Raw genomic sequence first — 20,765 nt, 5'->3', positions numbered from 1 at the left:
TTATTATTGGTATCACTAACTGCTTTTAATAAACAGCCTTTTTTAAATGATTCAATTTGTCCCGCTCGACTAGTTTGACCTTGCCTTACAGGCATCAGAGCACAGTAAAGTCGCTGTTCACAGCCTTTTACTGGCTTTAAGTGACAATGACCCAATGAGAAATGAGCATGTCGCTCATTGTCTACCGGTCATGCCAGTTAGTATGTTGAATGTCATGCCACGTGTTAAGTGTCCCCCCTCCCTCCCACCTAACCCACATGTACACTCACACACACGCACGCACGCACACGCACGCACGCGCACACACACACACACACACACACACACACACACACACACACACACACACACACACACACACACACACACACACACACACACACACACACACACACACACACACTCCTCTAGCATGTTAGTGGGCAGCCATGTCCAGAGACTTTCTCCAAAATAAGACCGTGTCTGTCAGTTGTTTGTGCTGAATTAATGGACTATATCTCTACATATATCTCTCTTTATTGGTCTGTTTATCTAAAAAAAAAAAAAAGGGGGGGGGGGTGAAACTGGTGAATGCTGAAGCGGCCCTTGATTTGTAAAGGGTTAAAATTATCATAAATTAATATAAATTAGCCCTAACATGAGATAGAAGCTTTTATAAGGAATGACATCACATGGTTCACAATGCAGGCATGGCAAATTACCTTCATATTGCCTCAAGTACAGCTACTCCACTGAGAGGCTGATCACACAAATGTGCTGCCTAAGTGCCACACACTGAAAGAATTTCAATCGTGTCGAGTCTCTTGCACAACAGAAATAATTGGTGGTTTTCAAAGGATTCTAATTGTTTACAATTAAGCCAAATGAATCAAGATCTATGTATTCGAAGCATGCTGTAAATAAAAGTGTCGGCTTATATTTGAAGTTGCTCTCGTTGCAGTTTTGTCCCCCTTCCATGCACATCACTCGTAGTGCTGCCAGAATCCTACTGTGTTCAATTAAAGGTCTCAGACATCAGTGGCCAGAACAAAAATGAGGGAGGTGGAGGGTGGGCAACTATATATTTTTTTCTGTAATATTTCATACATTAGAATTATGATTTCACTGTGAATGTGGCAGTTCAATACAGTTTTACAAAACTAGTCAGACAGTTGTGAAACTCGGTGTAACTATCCATCGTACTCCTTCAGTTTTTGAATTTTCACACATTCAATTTAGAGGACTTCTACAATGTTTTCTTCTTTCCATCTGCCCGTTTTCATTCACATATGTATTATTGTTCAGTGGTAAACCATTGAATACATTAATATGCTATGTTTGTGTATATTTCTATTCTTTTCATCCCAATTTTGATTATCAAAGTAACCACGTCCTGTCTTGTCTCTCCTCGAATATATACAAATGAATCTGTTTATATTTCTTCTCCAGGCAGGTTTTTTTTCTTTTAATCAAAACAAAAGGAGAAAGATAAATCTCACCACAATGTTTCATTTTTCAAAATAAATGGTCAGCTCGAGGATGGAACTGCACGGTTTGACAGAATGATTGTAGACAGTAAAATGCTTGAAATACCGTACGCATGACCTTTGTGCAAATTATAATAATAATAATAATAATAGTAACAATAATAATGATAAGACTCTGTCTCTGTTTGTCTCTCTCCTCAGTGAGCGGTACCTGCCATGCACTTTTTGACAGATTTCTGGAGGAAAACTTCTCAGACCAGTTGTTTCCCCATCAGCTGGAAGATGACAGCCAAAGTAAGAGTTTTCTTACCGATGCCTTGACAGATGATCAGTATTCCCATGATCACCTGAGTTATTATTAAAATTGCATGCATCTGACTGGAAGGCCCAATAAAAAGAGGAACTGTTAATAGTCTGTAGTGCACATGTAGCACCTGAAAGACTGAAACCTGTTTAAAGGTCAAAAATGACTATATTGCCGATTATACACAGTGAGAAACTTGACCTTTGATGAACAGAAAAAGACCCATGATGCCTTTCAAGTGAGTTTTACATGAGGTGTACAGCACTACTCTGTTAGATTGGGAAATTAAAAGTCCAGGGAAGCAGACAGCAGCATGCTGACACCAGAAAAAACAAGTTTGACAGTGAAAAAAACAACATTTTCACATCATTTGTGATCAAAGGAAGATTATTTTAAGTTTTCTTAAATTTTTTTTAAAAAAAGGTTCAATAATGCGAAAGAGAGATTCCTATGGCTCTTTGCCATATTAGCTGTAGTGGCAATTTCCTCTGCAGTCATCACGAGGTCTTGAACGCCTCCCCCATTAACATCCTGTTCATCAACCCCCCTCCTACACACACGCACACATGCACACACGCACACACGCACACACACACACACACACACACACACACACACACACACACACACACACACACACACACACACACACACACACACACACACACAGACAGACAGACAGACAGACAGACAGACAGACTTCATATTTACAAAGGGTCTGTCTGTTTGGCTTTTAAACACATTTTGAATTTAAATTTAATTGATTGGAAATGTAAGCCTTAAGCCACAGAAATCATGAGTCTGTGGAGTTGATCAAGATCCAGGTTTAGGTCCATACATCTTGGACCAGGATTTTGTACCCTCGTGGTTAAAATGCACTTATTGTAAGTCGCTTTGGATAAAAGCGTCACCTAAATGAAATGTAATAATAATAATAACAATAACCACCATTTAACATGAGATTATGAGGTTTTTGAAATATATTGAAATTTTCATCAACTTTGGCACTTAATTGAAGGAAAATTATTTACATGCGTCCTACGTCTAACTTTTTATGATCAACATTTAGATTTTAAATAGTTTTTTATATTAATGTAAGACATCCAGAGTTTTATGCGGCCTTGCAGTTTCATCCTCTTGTGTTTATTTTTTTCCAGGATTTTGTGTTCTCAACAAAATTGTGACAGACATTTCTCATAATTCAGCCACCACCATCAGCGTCCTAGCCCTCCGAAATACAAACAAACCAAACATCCTCTTTAATCATCCCCACGCCAGTATTTCTGCACAACATGTGTGGCTATGCTATTCATTCTCTTCAAAGTTTTGTTGCGATGTTGCTTTGGAAAAATCTATCTGCAATTTGCTTGATAATGAAGACATCTTACATCTGGCATGTTTGGTGAAAATAGTATGTGGACTTAGTCAATATACTGTATGTTAAAGTTAAGTATATAAACATGTGGATGGAGGAATTAACAACACCACTTTGTAACAACATCCACCACTGTCCTTTTTTGTGGTTGACTCAAGTCTTTTAATGAAAATGTCCACATCTTTGTTATTTTATGTTGCAGTTACCTCCTGTGATTTTGAGTCGCTCTGCCTCTGGACGTTATCAAACAACAGCGCCCAAAGTGATTGGTCAGTGGTGTCACCACAGCAACCACGGAGCACAAAGGTTGGGATGATGCCTGCAACTGACCACTCAGTGGGAAGCTCTGATGGTAAGAATACAGAGACTCACTAAGGAGACGCTCAATGAGTCGGGATACTGCTCATCCTTTTCTTTTTCTATGCAGCATCTCTAAAGGAAGCGTCTTTGAACTGTTTGACAGAGTTGCCTCTCACTTGACATTTACTTTAGATTTGTGTTTTATATATCCTAATGCAAAGTCTGAGATTCATCATAATGTTAAAGCATTTGTGGAATGATTTATGAGACAGCATTATGAGGCTGCTGTAAAACTGTCCAGCATCAAATTTCTACTTTGTTTTATTACCTCAGGGCACTTCCTCCTCCTCAACTCTTCACCGGCTGCTGAGGCCTCTGGGAGATGTGAATACCACTTAACCAGTCCGGTCTTGCCAGGAAGCAACAGGCACTGCATCCTGCAGGTGGCGCTATATGAGGCCGGTCCAGCCGCGGGGAACTTCACGCTCCTGATCAAGCCAGTTATATCAAGTTTAGCTGTTCACTCTGAAGTTCTCCACCACAGCAGACAAGACGACCGCAGGTCAGCAAACACGCTCGCCACAGCCTCCCCGCGCTTCTGCAGTGCTGTTTGTGAAGAATTATTTATGCGGCATATACATTCAAAAATCAAAACCCTGCATCTCTACTGACGGAAGAGCTTGTCAAGTTGAGGACTTGTAGAATAGATACAATGAAAGGTGACACAGGCCTTCAGACAGAGCAAGGGCACAGAAACTAATACATTTTACTCCTGTGGTACTAAAGTTAAATAAGAAAAATGTTTCTTACCTGCCACATAGGACAATCGGTAGAACCGTGTGGGGACAGCAGTCCCCTGAGTATTGTTCAGAAAATGTGGGCAGGTATTTCCTATTGATCTCATGCTGCAGTACCGCCATCCTCAAAACAGCTAAAAGCATTCTTGTGTCTCGATGCAGAGTGGAAATGTATTTATATGTAATTGGTCAGGACAGAAGAAGGATGGATGGGCATGTGCAATAACTTTGTGCATTGGCTTTGTTAGTGTCTGAGCAGTAATGGACTGTGCAATCCCATTATGAGGCCCACACACAAACACACAAACACAAACACACACACACACACACACACACACACACACACACACACACACACACACACACACACACACACACACACACACACACACACACACATACACAAATTGTGGTTTCATTTTTATTAAGCTCACTATTCATCCCATACAAACCAGTAAATGTAACTTCCAGATGCACTCTTCATTTAAAGCAGTTACCCTTCAGCAGGACAAAACTTTAAGTTTAGTGCTGTGTGTCTTGTCAGAAAATGTTCGAATCATCAAACCTTTTTTTCTGCAAAACAGAGACTTACTGACCATCTATCCATTATCTATACACGCTTTATCCTGAACAGGGTCACGGGGGGGAGCCTATCCCAGCACACTTTGGGGCGAAGGCAGGGTACACCCAGGACAGGTCGCTAGTCCATCACAGCTTAATGACCATGTAGTATCTTAATTTTAATGCGTGTTTGTTCAGTATGTTTGAAGGTATGGCACCAGGGTGTAGTTTTTAAAGTGCAGGCTTCTATAACAAAATGAACCACGATAGTGGCAATGATGCATTATATTTCAGGACTTATTAACTGCAGATTCAAGGATGTTAACTGTTGTGTGAAAGCATAAATAACCAAAAACTTTTCACACTTTAACATTTTTTTAAATTTTTTATGAAGTTTATGTATACTAGCCAAAATCAACCTGATTGATCTGTAAAGGAAGTGTAAATTCCTCCAGATGGCCTTAAAAGACATTTCTCTGTGATTGGCTATTGCAGGGCTGAGTGGGAGGTTTTTGAGGCTGCGATTGGCCAGGTTGACGAGCCCTTTCAGGTGACCTTGCTCTACACTTCCTTTGTGGCAGAGGATGGAGCTACTGTGGCTGTCGACTCTCTGGAGTTCATAGACTGTGAATCAGGTGAGTCCTTCGTGTCCTGCGGAGCTGTGACTTCCATTCAAATCAGATCCTGTGATTGGTTGTTTCTGCTGATAAGCATCTCAGACCAGATGGAGGGAACCTGCTGTGCATATTATTTAAACTGGAAACTTATTGTTCACTATCCACAGTGGCACATTTAAAAACTTTATTATTTTTTTATTATTATTATTATTATTATTATTATTATTATTGTTAATTAAGTTTCCACAGCAGTAAAAGACCACTGAGTAGGTTTCTCTGTGAAGATTAGTTAACTACTAAGGTTTTCACTGCATGCTGTCCACTAGGTTATGGAGACTTGATTTGTTTGACTTGATGGGCAGCGAGACCCACCGGTGACTATAGGGAATAGAAAAAGTCTGTTGTCAAGTCGGACACGCCCTAAACTTCCCTTGACACACGTTAGCTCACACCAACGGCCTACATGCCACCAGGGTGGTGAAAAGAAATCTAAAGGCAAACAACCACAAACTCCTAAAATGAACTGTTTTTACAGCTTTCTAGTTCACAATTAAAACTGTAGTGTGTCTGGCATATATTATAAATGAGCTGTCAGGAGAAGATCAGATAAACTGTGTCCCTTTCGGGACACACAACACAGAAGAAACCGGATCTGAAGTTCTTAGAATAAAAACAAACTTCACAAAATGCGTGTCAGTGAAACTTGAAACCAATCAGGCAAAGTTGGAGAGCAACCAGAGCCAGAGAGCAACTGCAGCGCCTGACTCAGAAAACTGCAGCCATTGTGCTGCTGTTAGGTTTGAACGTCATGTGATGTTGTGACATTTTGCAGGACCGACTAAAATCAGACAATATTTCGAGCCGTCATGCATTGTTGTAAATCTATTGTGCATCACGTGAAGTCAGCGCTGCGCAGCGCCGCATGAAGTTGAATGCACCCTTTGATTTGGCATCATAGGGAAAGCACAGATGTGTTATTGATGGCTGCGTTCCACATAGGTGAGGTCCTGCTTTTGGGCATGTTGCTTCACTGTCTTGATTTACTGGGACACTTTATAGAGCCGAGCCATCAATAATACACCTATGTTTTCCCTATAAGGTCAAGTCAAAATGTCTGCTGTGAAAAAGGTCGGTGGAATCGACCAGGATTCCAACCCGGTGGTTTGGACCCCCAAGTGCCTCTCAGATTTATATTTATCGAGGACACTTTCCAGGACAAAAGGTTTCATTTTCCAGACTTTTCTCTAAAAGTTGTACCTCACCAGGCCTCTGAAAATGAGTTAAATGACATACTCAGAGAACTCTCCGATGTGCAATTTACGATCAGAAATATCTGCTCTGTATCAAGAGATTGCAAAGAATAACATTTGGGATCCACTGATGTCGACAATATGCAATTCTAGTATTGTATAATCATATAATTGTTTTGTGGTTGCTGGGATGCAGAACACCAGATCGCAGCCTGTGAGGAATCTTTCCACTGTGAAAGCTCAAATGCCTGCATCGACCAGAGCCAAGTGTGTAACTTCCACACGGACTGTCCTTTAGGAGAGGACGAGGGCTTCATCTGTGGTGAGTTTTTGTTTTTTTCTTAATAAAATCACAGAATGCAGAACGATGATGAATGATTTTTAACGTGGTTTGATCTGCAATCTCATTTGCTGTATAAAATTTAAATCCAGGATAAATTGTTAATCTCTGACCAGAGGCACCAGATTATTTCATGCCAAGGGCCTTTACATAATTTATTTGAAGTGCAGACTGTTACTATTATATGGACATTTAAAGTGGGAAGCCTGAGTGCACTCTGTGTCCTTGAATAATTTCCATTTAAACACCAGTATGTTTTTTTGTTTTTTTTTCCCATTAGCTGGAAATTGTGTCATGGTATTTGTTGTAATTTGATATGCTAAACTCATTTTACAATTTTGAAATGCCCAAACGCAGGATATTCGAGAGTTTATTATATGATACTCCCCTTGTGGATTGTTAAATGTTTTAAAAAGTATGCTGCAGGAAAACAAGCGTTTTCAGATGGTCAACAGGACCTCATATTTTCTCCCCACTGCACAATCTGAAATATTACACTTTAAAAACATCAATCATTCTGCATAAAGAAAAACACTTCCCCACACTGAAAGTCCAGAGGCCTTACCTCACGCAGTAATAAAATCAGTGGAGTCATGGCTATTTAGAGTTCTTGATTTGTGGATCCCTGGGGAAAGCAGCTAGAGGCAGTGTAATTTTTTCAATGGGCCCACAAATAAAATCCATCTCATGTGAATGCTCTCTTCCCGCTAAATATATATTATGCTCTATTTGTGAAGTTGAACGCACTCAGACATTTTATAAATCACTGTTTGTCATTTTACCAAGTATAAATTGATGTAAATCTCTGTGAGCCCAGTGGAGAGATGGCTGACACGTTTAGCACAAAGACTGGAAACAGCAGGAAATAGAGCCTTTTAACATCTTTCTTATTTACATGCAAGTTTAGCGCTTAAATGAATAGTTAATTTTGGGAAATGTGCTAATTTGCTTTTTTCTTTTCGAGAAAACAACAATTCCCGAAATAAAGTTCAAAAATATGCCAATAAACTTCTCTAAAATTCCCTCTTTAATGTTATATTTTCTGGTTGTTTAATCCATACACAGTCAGAAATGAAGATACAACAGAAATGTGGTTTTACTTTAACTAAAAGTGAAGTGGAGTTGTTAAAAGGATTTAAATTTAGAAGTTGGCTAACTTTGTCTCTTGCTTCTGGCCTAAAACTACAAGCTCTCTGAGCAGGATGCAAAAATTGGCTCGTGCGACTGTGGGTCGCAAAACAAGCACATTTCCATTAAAGGCTTGGAGTGGTCAGGACCTGTAGGTGTTCTGTATAGCAATTATATCAAGAGTACAGTGAAGTGTGGAGAGTAAAGGTGCACACAGACAAACAAACACTTGGATTCAGCTGATTTCTCTAAAATACAATTCTTGCCTTGGAAGAGGAGGGATCGGGGGTACACGATGGACATTTTAGCGGATTCAGTCTCCGTTGCAGCAAAATATGAAAACAATGTGCTTCCTCGCAGATTCTCTTCCATTTGGCTCCTACTGTTCGTTTGAAGGGGATTCATGTGGTTGGTCGGTGTCCAGCCCACACTCGGGCTGGAGGATGGTCGCTGGAGATGAGCTTCTGGAGAAAGAAGACATGCAGGGTGACACTCTGCAGCGTACCCCAGGTTGGCAGTGTTTGTGTGTCTGTGCAGTGTTTGTGAATTATATCCTAATTTTATTACTATTCCTCTGGTGAATATCTTGCCAGTATGATAAGTTATTGTGGTGTGGTGACATGGAAACTACCCAAATTTCACATGTTCACATTTCTAAGTGTCAACATTTTTTTATTTATTGACTTTCTATCTGTAGCCAATAGTAGGAGTGCCTCGTGAGATTACTACCATATGAATTCGCACTGCATGAGTATTACGAGTTCATGTGGATACTTTAAAGCCAGCCACTATACACATTTAAGCTAACGGAGCATGAAATTGAATTGGTCTGAATTGTTGTTATTTTATATTCTGCTGTCCACACCTACAGATTTAAAAAAAAAAAAAAAAAAAAAAAAAAAAGTTATAATTTACGGGTTAAGAATACTAAAAACAAACTATGACTCACTGGTAAATCTTCTGCTGTGTCACATTTATTGTGCACACCCAGGGCACTTCTTGTTTCTGCAGGTAAGAAAGAGTAATTCCCCTCATGACGCGTCCATTCAGAGCTCTTCTTTCCCCCGTCCGATCTCCACTGCTGCTTGTCAGGTCAGTTCGTATTAATCATAATGGTTCAGTTCTTATTATTATATAATTGAAGTATCTTTGTTTCTCCTCAGTTCTTTTGTTTAAATCATATCAAATGTGTCTCAAACGCTTGATATTGTCTGTTTGTGTAGATGCGTTTCTCCCTGTACCTGTTTGGAAACTTTAACGGTTCGTTGCTGGTGGCGATAGAGGAGAATGGGACCAGCAGCACGCCACTGGTCTGGGAGAGAAATGGTCACTGGATGGATGACTGGGAAGCTGTTGCCCTGCAGCTGACTGGCCTTGATCATGAGTACGCAACACTAGGCAACTTTTTTTTTTTTCCCTCCCCCACAAACTGAAATAGCTGGACCTTAGAGGGTTTCTTCTGCAGAATTTTATTGTGTTGAATTTTGCTATCAGGGATGGTCTTTAAGTGTCAGAAGGTAGAATACTTATTCATTAATAAGATTACAATAGGTACAAATGTACCTCTAAAACATACAAGTGTTTGATTTTCACCTATATCTGGCCTCAGGAACAACCGTCTTTAGTGTTACTGCCTTTTCATGGTTATTTGAGTTTACTAAAACAAAAATACCACAGGTAAGAAATTCTGAAAACATATTTGGATTCAGCATGCATGAGACCATTGAAAGAGGAAAATGAAAGGGTCAAGGAGCTGCAACAAAAGAATCAGACATGATCTCCTGTGTTTAAAAGACCACTTGTAATTTAACTTGAATTGCGCTATTACAAAGCGCTGTAATGTTTTTGCATTTGTTTGGTTTTCCGTGTCTGTGATGCTGAAGGTTGAGGATGTGTGCATACTCTAGATTGGTGATGAGAAGAGAAAAATTGCTGCTCTGAAGACTATTTTGACTTTGATTCTTTACTCTGAGCAGTTCAGTGAACATATCCAACCTGAAGTCCTGTAATTCTCTGATAGATACGGTATTTGCTTTGCTTCAGGTTCCACGTGAAGGTGACAGCTGTGTGGGAACACGGCTCCACTGCTGATATCGCACTCGATGATATTGCAATTGGAGCAGCCTGCTTCAGCACAGGTAATCCAACTTGCATCACACTATGCTTGAGGCTGTTAATCTGAAACACAGGTAGCCGCACGAATCTCCGCCTGCCTGACTGACATCTCTCAGTGGATGTCCAAACACCACCTGAAGATCAACCTCGACAAGACTGAACTGCTTTTCCTTCCAGGGAAAGACTCTCCCACCCTCGACCTGACTATTGCCTTTGACACCTCCGTGCTAGCCCCGACCCTGACTGCTAGGAACCTCGGTGTGACACTCGACAGTCAACTCTCCCTTACTGCCAACATTACTGCAACAACACGTTCCTGTAGATACATGCTGCACAACATCAGGGGAATACGTCCCCTTCTCACTCAGAAGGCGGCGCAGGTTCTGGTCCAGGTTCTGGTCCAGGCTCTGGTCCAGGTTCTGGTCCAGGTTCTGGTCCAGGTTCTGGTCCAGGCTCTGGTCCAGGCTCTGGTCATCTCACGCCTCGACTGTTGTAACTCCCTCGTGGCAGGTCTACCTGTTAGTGCCATCCGACCTCTGCAGCTCATCCAGAATGCAGCAGCTCAGCTTGTCTTCAACCTCCTAAATTCACTCACACTCCTCCTCCTCCTCCTCCTACTCCTCCTCCGCTCCCTTCACTGGTTACCAGTAGCCGCCCGCATCCGTTTCAAAACATTGGTACTTGCGTACCGTGCTGCGAACAGATCGGGTCCAGTCTACATCCAGGACATGGTCCAACCTTACACCCCAGCCCACTCCTCCGCTCTGCTTCTACCAATCGGCTTGTCGCTCCCTCGCTGCGAGCTAAACACTCTACAAAATCACGACTGTTTGCTGTCCCGGCTCCTAAATGGTGGAATGAGCTCCCCACCGACATCAGGACAGCAGAAACTCTGTACATCTTCCGCCGCCAACTAAAAACACACCTCTTCCGACTTTACCTTGAATAGTAGAACTTTAGTAGCTTAAAATGGAACTTACTGATAGAACTTTGTAGTTTGGCTTTCTTGAAGAAATTGTATTTTCTTGATTCTTGTTGTTCTGGGTTTTGTACCCTCATGGTTGTAATGCACTTATTGTAAGTCACTTTGGATAAAAGCATCAGCTAAATGAAATGTAATGTTAATGGTTTACCATGAATTTTAGGCACTAGGCATGACGTAAAGCCAATAGCAAACAAAATGTTCTTGAAGGCTAACCATCTCTCTCATATTATCACATATCATTACTTTCAAAACTTCAACTGTGTCTGTGCACCTAATGAAATCAATCTGCTGTTAAATGAGATGGAGAGCAGGAGGAGTACATGGAGTCCTCCAGACAGCTGATTGCTGTCTTTTGCTCAGGGCTGCAGTGGTAGTTAGTCATTCGTTTGATGACCCGTCTCAAAAATTGGGTGCGAACCAAAGTTTCATGATTTGCAGCCAATGCAGTACCGCAATATGACAATCGTGTGTGCCAACATTCCTGTGTCCGTGTCGTTGCACTTTGAATTTTAATTCTCACAGTCATGATGGAGGTTTTTTGTTTGGTTTTTTTTACAAATATTTTTGGTACTAAGTGATAAACAGATGTGAAAGGTCTGTTTTTGCTTGTCCATGATTTAAGAGAAAGATGCTCTCAAACGAGGGATGCACAGCGGTATATATGGCTGTTGCACAGCTCCAGTTGGGAAAGACTGGAACATTTTCTGACTGCTATCAGGCATAATTTCAGGATGTCAAAGCAATTTAAAAATCCCTAACTTAGAACGATCTCTCTCCTTATTTATGACCTCTCTCCCTGATGGGATCTTGTTTCACTGTTCAGTGTAGAGGCTTGTAATGTTGAGACCGTGAAGACCATTGTTGCTTAATCAAATTTAAAGACACCAGATTTGTTTGAGGGCTTGGCACAGGACAATGCACCAACTTTACCACCAATAAATGGACAAAGATGCCTGTGTGTCCGCATTGTGGACGAGGACCAAGAGGGAAACATATTCATGATTTTTTTTCCCGCTCAGGAATTCATCTCAGAAAACCTCTCTTGTTCATCTATAAGACTCTTTCTTCTTGCTTTCAGTCTGGATATAATTTATGATCCAGTGGAGTGACTATAACTCCTTTTCTCTCTGCTCAGATCTCAACTCTCTGATTCCCATGGCAGACCTGGAGGATTTCTTAAGCCCCCTTCCGGAGCCGTCGGCTTCAGGTACCACATAGCTCCAGCAGTCACCTTGGATACCTTGTGAATTCCTGCACCATCCTTATGTTTACTGTGTCACACTCTTTAATCCATTTGTCGTGCAGAATTTGCATAGCAGGTGCTGGCTTGTACACTCACAATTTCTCTGATGCTCGAAGGTTTATCTGCCGTGTCCGATGACCAGAAGCTTTTAATCCATTTTCCGTTCACTCACATTGGCTAGCAGGTGGTCAATGGAATTTCCAGTGACTCTCGTAGATGCAGAGCCATGCACTTGTTTCTGTCCTCCAATGTTAAACAGCTTATCTCAGTCTCATGTAAATCCTTTCTTGTGTTTTTGTCCCTTTTTTTCCGACATAAATATACAGTGCATAAGTTTACCGACTCGCTCAATTATTGTAACGTGTTCTCACTGCTCTTGTTCTTCCTCTTCGTCGGGCTTTTTGTAGAGGTTTCGCTCATGGCATGGTGGTTTAATTCATGCGGTGCCAGTGGACCCTACGGCCCGACCCAAGCCCAGTGTGACAGCACCTACAGGAACAAGAATGTCAGTGTGACCGTGAGGAAAGAAGGAGCCTTGAAAGGAGTCCAAATGTGGAGGGTTCCAGCTACTAACAGATACCTGTAAGTGACAGTGGTTATGCTCAAATTACAAGTTTAGTGATATTTTTTTTTTTTTGTCAATGTGAAGAAAACCATATCACCTCGGCTGTAAAACAGCTATGTTTATTGACAGAACTTGATCGAGGAGAGACAGAGTGACGAGTGTAAAGGTGTCTTGTCAATCTATCTTTAAGTTCCTAGCCTCCCAGGTCCAGGTAATATTGTCCCCCACAATCTTCTAGATTTGAATCTGGTTAACCTTGGAAAACACTTCACTATCTCAGTCTGAAGCCGTAACCTTGGCTTATGGCAACACACAGTCCAGGAGGACATAGCCACCTCATGAACTGGGAAACTGGATTAGATAGAGAGACCTGATTGTTGACACAGGAAGACCCAATGATGAATGAAAATTCATTTTACTGTCAGAAAGTCGTATGAACTATCCTATCAGCAATTACTGAATTTAATCCTTCTAACGGATCAAATGGTCATTGTGTGAGTGTGTGTGGGAATGAAAGGCAAACATGCTGTGTGAACCTCTAAGCTAAAGAGCTGCTCTATAAGTGCCACATATTCCTCTGTGCTATCTTGATTGTAGTCCAGAAATGATTAAAAGCACATAACTGAGCTGCGGTATTGTATCGAGACGTTTTTTTTTTTCTTGGTTATGAATTTGACTGCACTATAGTTTATTGGAAATGGAAATGCAAAATGAGAACGGAAATTTCTCTTTTAAATGCCTGATTGAAATCTGTTTTCTTAATAACTTATATGAATCCAGTTATTTATTCCTCTTTTTAAACTGCATTTTCAAAAATATTTTTTATTTCCTTTATTTGTTTGTGAATTAATAAATACATTTTTAAATGATGTACTTATGATGTCAGATCGAGACTTCAGGTATTTCATTGTCTTTGCACAGCCAGTCAAGGGACCTCATTATCGACTTACGACATAAGATGAGGCAACACAAAAGTGCTGAATTACTCGGCTAAATCACACTCATCTGTACTTCCCTGTGAAGATCAACTTCATGTGTGTTTGTGAAAGTAACTCTTTTGATCCGTGTCTTGTGACAGATATCCATAAGCAAAGGAGATGTTTGCTTTAAAGTATTGACTTCCCCCTGTATATACTGTGGAGGCTGAGCCAGGAGCAATTTCTTTCAGTCACAGAATTCAATTGAATTTTTTTTGTAATGATCTCCCTCAGGATCTCTGCTTATGGGGCTGCGGGAGGAAAAGGAGCCAAAAACCATAACAAACGCAACCACGGTGTCTTTATATCTGCCATATTTCCTCTTGAGAAAGGAGATGTACTTTACATCTTGGTGGGCCACCAGGGAGAGGACGCGTGCCCCGGGGTGAGTAGGGTGAGCGTGAGGACAGGCTGGAAGGATTCATTGACATGTGTGCGATGTCCCAGTGGGATCTCTTTTTCTTTTTTTTTTGCCATAAAAAGGAGAGATGTGAGTGACCTAGATACAATTTTCTTGCCTGCTGGATTCATGTTTTTGTGAAGTCATGCTTTTTTTTTTTTTTTATTTCCCTCCGGAACGTCTCCTTTTCCCCACATGGTGTAGAGAAATCCGCACACCCGGAAGATCTGCCTGGGAGAGTCGTCTGTGATTGAAGACAACCTGAGGGTGGAGGCTGGTGCAGAGTGGGCTGGGGGAGGAGGCGGAGGAGGAGGTGCCACTTACATCTTTAAGGTGACACAACATAGTTTGTGTTGTCCCAAATGTGTGTGTCCCTTCTGCGGGTTTGTGTGTATGTGTGGATAAACATCAAATATTTCTGCAGGCATATTGAAATGATTCAGTTCTGTCTTGCACTCTAATCCGTGGGCTTAAGTATAGATTGGAAATAAAGTATGCGAGGTACTCTGCACATTTTCTTACTTTTAATATAATCTCCATCAGCTAACCTCCGGAGTATCAACGGCCCAAATTCAGCTCTCTTCTTTTCTGCTCTTTCATGTAGCTACTCTCCACCCAATATTGGGAACAGGATTTTCGAGTAGCTGAATCCCACAGGATGTGTTTTTCAACTCTCCTGGGTGTCTGCCTAGAGTACCAGTGGCAACCTGGAGGCCTTCCAAAAAAGCTTTTCTCACTTTCATTATGATCATCTCTCATCTGTAGTAACATTGGGATTTTTCATTTTGCTTTAGTGTTTAGACTGATGATTTGTCAAGGCTCTAACCCCCCTTACATTTTCAGTAAAACGTTGAGTGCACTCAACATACACCGTCGGAAACGAGTGAGTTACTCTGATGTGGCCTTGTCAGATGGAGGGTGGCGAGCTGGTTCCTTTGCTGATTGCAGCGGGTGGAGGAGGAAATGCCTACCTGGAGGATCCCGAGTCCAGTCTGGACCAGATACCACTGGAGCAGTACGAAAACAGCACTCTAGTTCCCAGCACCAACGGTCAAACTGCCGCAGCAGGTACCACCAACACTTTAAATGCTATGTTCCCACAAATCATAAAACGCAAATGATCTCATTTATATTTTTATGTATTTTATGTTTTTTGTCATTAAAAAGATTAAAGTATTCCTGACATTTTCCATGGGGACTTTTTTTTTTTTTTTTTAAAGCAGAAAGTAGTTTCAACTCTTTGACAGAGAGATCTAAAAGAAACAGGGGCAGAGTTTTGGTGGATTTTTTTCCAATTATTTTATTGGACGACTGGTAACATGCAATCCAACAGGCCTGACTCAAACCTGGGAAGTTGGGTTGGTTGGCACCTGAAACATCTTGCTTTTAGATTTTTATGTTCTTCAAAATGTGTAAAGGCAATTCATAAATTTCAGTTCACATCTTCATGGGCGCACAAGAAAAAACGTCTGTCTTTTCAGAACATTTAGGACATTCAGGCTTTGTAATAGAATTTGATGCAACACAGTATGTGCAAACTAATTTATATAGAAAAGTAGCAATCATAGTTGTTGTTCTTGGGCACTGATGGCTGGCTCCAGACTCCCACTTTATGATCAGAGAGAAGTATGCAATGGGCTTTGAGCCTCGGATGACAACAGGATTTGCTCATTGAAAATGAGTGAACTCGCAACGTTGTGTGATATCGTGATATGACATTAAAACCTGGGCATAGAGACGTGTTGGTTGAAGGACATGAGAGGATTTGATTGTTCTGTTTTCATACGCTCAGAGCAGCGCAGGTTGGCATGCACATGTGGGCTCTCTCTCACACAGCAGCCTGTGTTTGGCCTGTGGATAATGGGATGTATCTGGATGTTATTTTTTAGTTTCCTGACCGGTCTTGCCCTTTGAAGCAGGACATATATGGCTGAGAGGTCTCTCTTTTTGCTCCTGGAATCGCCTGCCGGAACATTCTTAGTAAATCTCCTCTGTCCAACAGAGTCTCAACAACATCTAGCAGCTCATCTTATTGAAACTTCAGCGCGACTGTCTGGATAAAGATCTGAGTGTCAGGGGAGGTATGTAGCTCTGAGTGCGGAGCAGAGGAGATCTGAACTGTGCAAACTGAGTGTTTGTGAAATGTGACTGCCGATGTTGAAAGTGGTCATCCTTCCGTCACGAGACTCGAGCTGGAGGACAGATATTTGATCTTGGATCGCAGTGTGAAATTTAAAGAATTTTATAAATTTGCTAAGGCTTAGGAACTCCTGCTAGACATGAGTTATTCATTTAATGCTTTTGTCTGCCCTTCAGTGTGGATTAGAGGCTTTGATCATTTGGTGATTGAAAATGTATATTTTTCATTGCAAGGGGTCTGTCTTTATGCCGCACTTGATGAATTCAGAAATTAAATTCAAGCTTTATATATCGACAAAGCCACAGAGAAACTACATTGAAGCTGTCCTTGACATCAGTGTCTTAAGTGGATGTTAAACCAAAAAAAAAAAAAAAAAAAAAAAAAAAAAGCCTTTTTTTTCTGCCTTTTGTTTCGCGCTTTTTGGCAGACTGAATGGCTGAAGCTTCACTGTTGACCCTCTCATGTCTGCCCACCAGCTGCCTACAAACAGAAACAAAGAAGCAGCTCAACAAAACAAAAGCTGTTGAACAAATCAAAAGCTCTGCGTTGACATTCCCCACTCACTTCAGTGCTGTCTATCTGTGCTTTTTACACTCAAATCTCCAGCTAGATGTGCTGACATCTTGTCAATCATAGTCTCAACATGACTGAGCTTCTTTTGAAAATCTTGCCTTTTACGAGACGTATCATTAGGTTCCAGCACAGTGAGCAGAGTCTGATTTCCAGCTCTCGCTCACTGATTGCATCTGACTCAGAAATGTGCAGTTACCAGTAGTGACTGACCAGTGCCAGTGGAGCCAGACACACAGCCAACACTACAAGCACCGATACTCAATGGAAGCTCAACATCTGGCTGTTGGCTTAGTTTGGGGATGACATCACTTTTATCACTTTATCCCTGACTGCAAAGAAACTTAACGTAACTTGACAGGAAAACTTTCCACATCAAGATTAGTTTACGAGTCACGAGTGTTATATGCCTGTGAAAATAGTTCTTGAGGGATCTTTATCTGAGCTGAGAAAATTTCTTATTTATTTATTTAAATATGAATTAGTTGATAAAGCTAATTTTAACCCATGATACTGTTGAAGCATCTAATCTATGTATATTAATGAATATATAGCAACGGATATATTTTAGGTATAAACTATAGATCTGAAAAGCAACAAGTGACTAAAGCTACCAGATAAATGTTAGGGAGCAAAATGTACTATGTTTCACTCTGAAATGTAAAAGTTAACTGAAATGGAAAGTAAGTCTAAATTGTGTTTAAGTACAGTACTTGAGTAAACGTACGTATTAACTTTCCACCATTACCTGCAGGCTAGTTTTGTGAACAACAATCCCCTTGCTGCATCTATCAAACAAAGGAGCCAGTCATGTCTCTGATTTCCCTGTACATCCAAGGTAATACCTCTGAAATCATGTTTGTTTAACTAAAGGTGGAGGTGGCGGCTGGAATGACACCCCCAGTCCTCACCTGAGGGCTGGCAAGTCTCTGGTGGAAGGTGCAGAGGGGGGGTCCTCGTGTCCCCTGGCACTGTCCAAGCTCAGCTGGTCAACTTTTGGGGGTTTTGGAGGTGGAGGTGGAGCCTGCACGGCCGGAGGTGGTGGAGGAGGATACAGAGGTAACAATGCTGTTTCTTTTTTTTTCTTTTTTTTTTTCGAGCTGTTTATATATCACCTGCTATGAAAAGTCCAGTCTTTTCTTTGATCTGTGGATTTTACTTCTTCTCTCTCGCGGCCTCGTTTCATTTCAACCACGTCTAAACTTCTTAAAAAACTAATTATTTTAGTGCCATCTCTGTATTTCTTTAAATATTTAGCTGTGTGTAGAGTCAGCTGTCAGAAGTTTTGCAAGTGATATCAAGAACTACTATCCAGTGCAAATGGATAGTTTGTCAGTTTGTTGCCATGGTAATCATACACAGTAATTGTACATTTTGTCACCGTTTATCTCCATGCTAAAAATCTGGGTTGTTTATTAGAAAAGAAGCTGTGGTGACAACTGATAAACTCACTTATAAACATTCTGATAATCATTAATTATCATAATGGGATCAGAAAAGTATTGATATTATTTGTAAAACTGAGTAATGGTAGAATTTACAACATTATTATTTTTATTTTTTTTGACAGGAGGCGACGCTGCGCTGACGGATGAGATCACAGCCGACGGTCAGAACGGAGTTTCATTCATCCATCCAATGGGAGAGATATTCTTGCAGCCTCTGGCAGGTCAGACTCACATTATAATGACATGTTTATATGTTTGAAAGATAATCACTAAATCAAAGGAGAGTAGAGAAGAGCAGAGGATACGAAAGAGCAGGAAGCACATAGCACCTTTTGTTGAAGACCATGAAAGGCTGTTGAGCCTTTTTTAAAAGCTTGTAAATAGACCTTTAGCTGATGTTTTTGTTTTTGTTTTGTAAAATTAGATTGGAATACAATAAAGTACAGCAGACCAGAGTAGACTGTCAGCTTTGGCAAAACGGATCTTCTGAGCTTTGTCCGGGTTCAGAGATAACTGGATTTAAATTTACCAGATTACTAAAAACACTTTTTATAAGCGAAGCTGAGAGAAAGAATAAAACAACGGCATTGTCGGTTGCATGCGATAATTAAACTCAATTAATCGCCTTCTTGACTTGGCTTGAAGTTTATTTGGGGTTAATGAGAAATATAAAGCGTGGTAACTGTGAAACGATCGGAAAGGGTGAGATTAACTTAAACAGAGAGCGACTAATGGTAAATATTAAGGTTAATCAGAAGAGAAAAAGCCCGCTTCAGTCTGAGGTTTACAGTTTTTATGACTGGCCAGGTTGGAGGCGGGGTCAAGTGTCCGATGACCAATCACTGAGCCTGCTCTGAAAAGAAGGAGAGCGCTTCCATTATGAAAAGGGCTAATTATTAATTTTGGTATGGCTAAGAATAAAGTTCATTATTCATCCACCATGACTAAAGGTAAACACTTGTTGATATCAGTTACACAAACACTTAATACAAGTTCATATTGTCAGCCAATATGAGTAACAAAAGACAGGCAGAGAGTCTGCAGATGAACTATATAAGCATTACTTCTAAACATCAATAATATTTGCAAGTGTTATTAATTTGCATGAGAAACAAACAGAGAATAAAACCTTAAATGTGCGTTATAGTTTCAGCTGAAATACTGAGTTTATCATTGTGGAGTTGTAACAATGTTCAACCGTAGAGCAGCAGATATTAGTTGTCTGGATAGTTTCACCTTGTGAGGCTGACAGAAGGGTCAGAGGTCAGCTGGTTCAAACCATGAGAGGGAGTCAAACCCGAGCCGAAACGGGATAAAATGTTTATTTGACCTGGTGAGTTTTATGGCGTGAAAGCTTTTGGGAGTTTATCTGTAGATCAGTGGTGTCCTGTGTCATAAGTTATTGTGACTTCAGGATGACCTGATGCTCTATGTGCTGAAGAGGATGTCTTGCTACCAAATCATTTTGACCAAAAAAGTTCAATTCGAGTAGATTCAAGTGAAGAAGAATACAAAACAATGAAGACCAAACTCAGACCAAACCAAAGAAGCAAGTAAAGTTACGATCAGTTTTGTCCAAACCAGATTGAAATAGAATCCGGTTGAAAAAGGTTGATGGTGATGGACGTGAGATGCAGAAGAAAGTCCCAGAGAAGGCTTGTAAATGGAAACTGGGTGAAGATTATTTGATCAAACTAGAAGAGAGTAGACTAGAGCAGAGAGCAAACTCGATCTGCCGTTGGATGCAGTTGAAATGTCCAGAAAAAACAAGCAAACTTAGTTTAGTTGTTTTTTTTGGCAAACTAGAAAAGAATACAGCTGAATGGAATGGACTGCAAAAACATACCGGATGAATAAAGCAGCTAACTGGCGACAAGTAGTACTGGTTCAAGTTTTCTTGAAAAAACACAGATGTTAAATGATAAACAGACGTCACTTAGAAAATGAAGGTTCAAACAATGATGACAAAAATGACGAATTGTATTAAAGAAGTTACAACAAAAAATGTCATACAAAGAAATTAAGTGGGAAATTGGTGTGATCGGTGTGTAATATTTACATGATCAATCAATGAAAACTGCAGGCTCAACCCAAACTGAGACCCGAACTATCTAGCTGAACATTTAGGCCTACCTGTGATGCACGAATATATGGACTGTTTTTGTTTTTGTCATTTGTGATGAC

General features: G+C 40.6%; 1 protein-coding gene across 1 annotated transcript in view; it reads left to right on the top strand.

Moving 5' to 3' along the window:
* The window catches only part of ltk (leukocyte receptor tyrosine kinase), a 50,512-nt gene that overhangs the window by 16,612 nt on the left and 13,135 nt on the right, over positions 1-20,765 (top strand). Inside the window, exons 2-17 of the mRNA XM_069152289.1 lie at positions 1,668-1,760; positions 3,348-3,497; positions 3,779-4,007; positions 5,299-5,438; positions 6,867-6,992; positions 8,499-8,648; positions 9,130-9,230; positions 9,362-9,522; positions 10,182-10,276; positions 12,374-12,445; positions 12,889-13,063; positions 14,258-14,408; positions 14,628-14,756; positions 15,335-15,491; positions 18,007-18,192; positions 18,704-18,802. Coding sequence (XP_069008390.1) covers positions 1,668-1,760; positions 3,348-3,497; positions 3,779-4,007; positions 5,299-5,438; positions 6,867-6,992; positions 8,499-8,648; positions 9,130-9,230; positions 9,362-9,522; positions 10,182-10,276; positions 12,374-12,445; positions 12,889-13,063; positions 14,258-14,408; positions 14,628-14,756; positions 15,335-15,491; positions 18,007-18,192; positions 18,704-18,802 — 2,214 coding nt within the window. The remainder of the gene's footprint in view (positions 1-1,667; positions 1,761-3,347; positions 3,498-3,778; positions 4,008-5,298; positions 5,439-6,866; positions 6,993-8,498; positions 8,649-9,129; positions 9,231-9,361; positions 9,523-10,181; positions 10,277-12,373; positions 12,446-12,888; positions 13,064-14,257; positions 14,409-14,627; positions 14,757-15,334; positions 15,492-18,006; positions 18,193-18,703; positions 18,803-20,765) is intronic.

The sequence above is a fragment of the Embiotoca jacksoni genome, unplaced genomic scaffold (genome assembly GCF_022577435.1).
Source record: "Embiotoca jacksoni isolate LCO1_2020_lvr unplaced genomic scaffold, fEmbJac1.0.p SCAF_18, whole genome shotgun sequence".
Classification (NCBI taxonomy): Eukaryota; Metazoa; Chordata; class Actinopteri; family Embiotocidae; genus Embiotoca; species Embiotoca jacksoni.
This window is presented reverse-complemented; position numbering and strand designations above follow the sequence as displayed.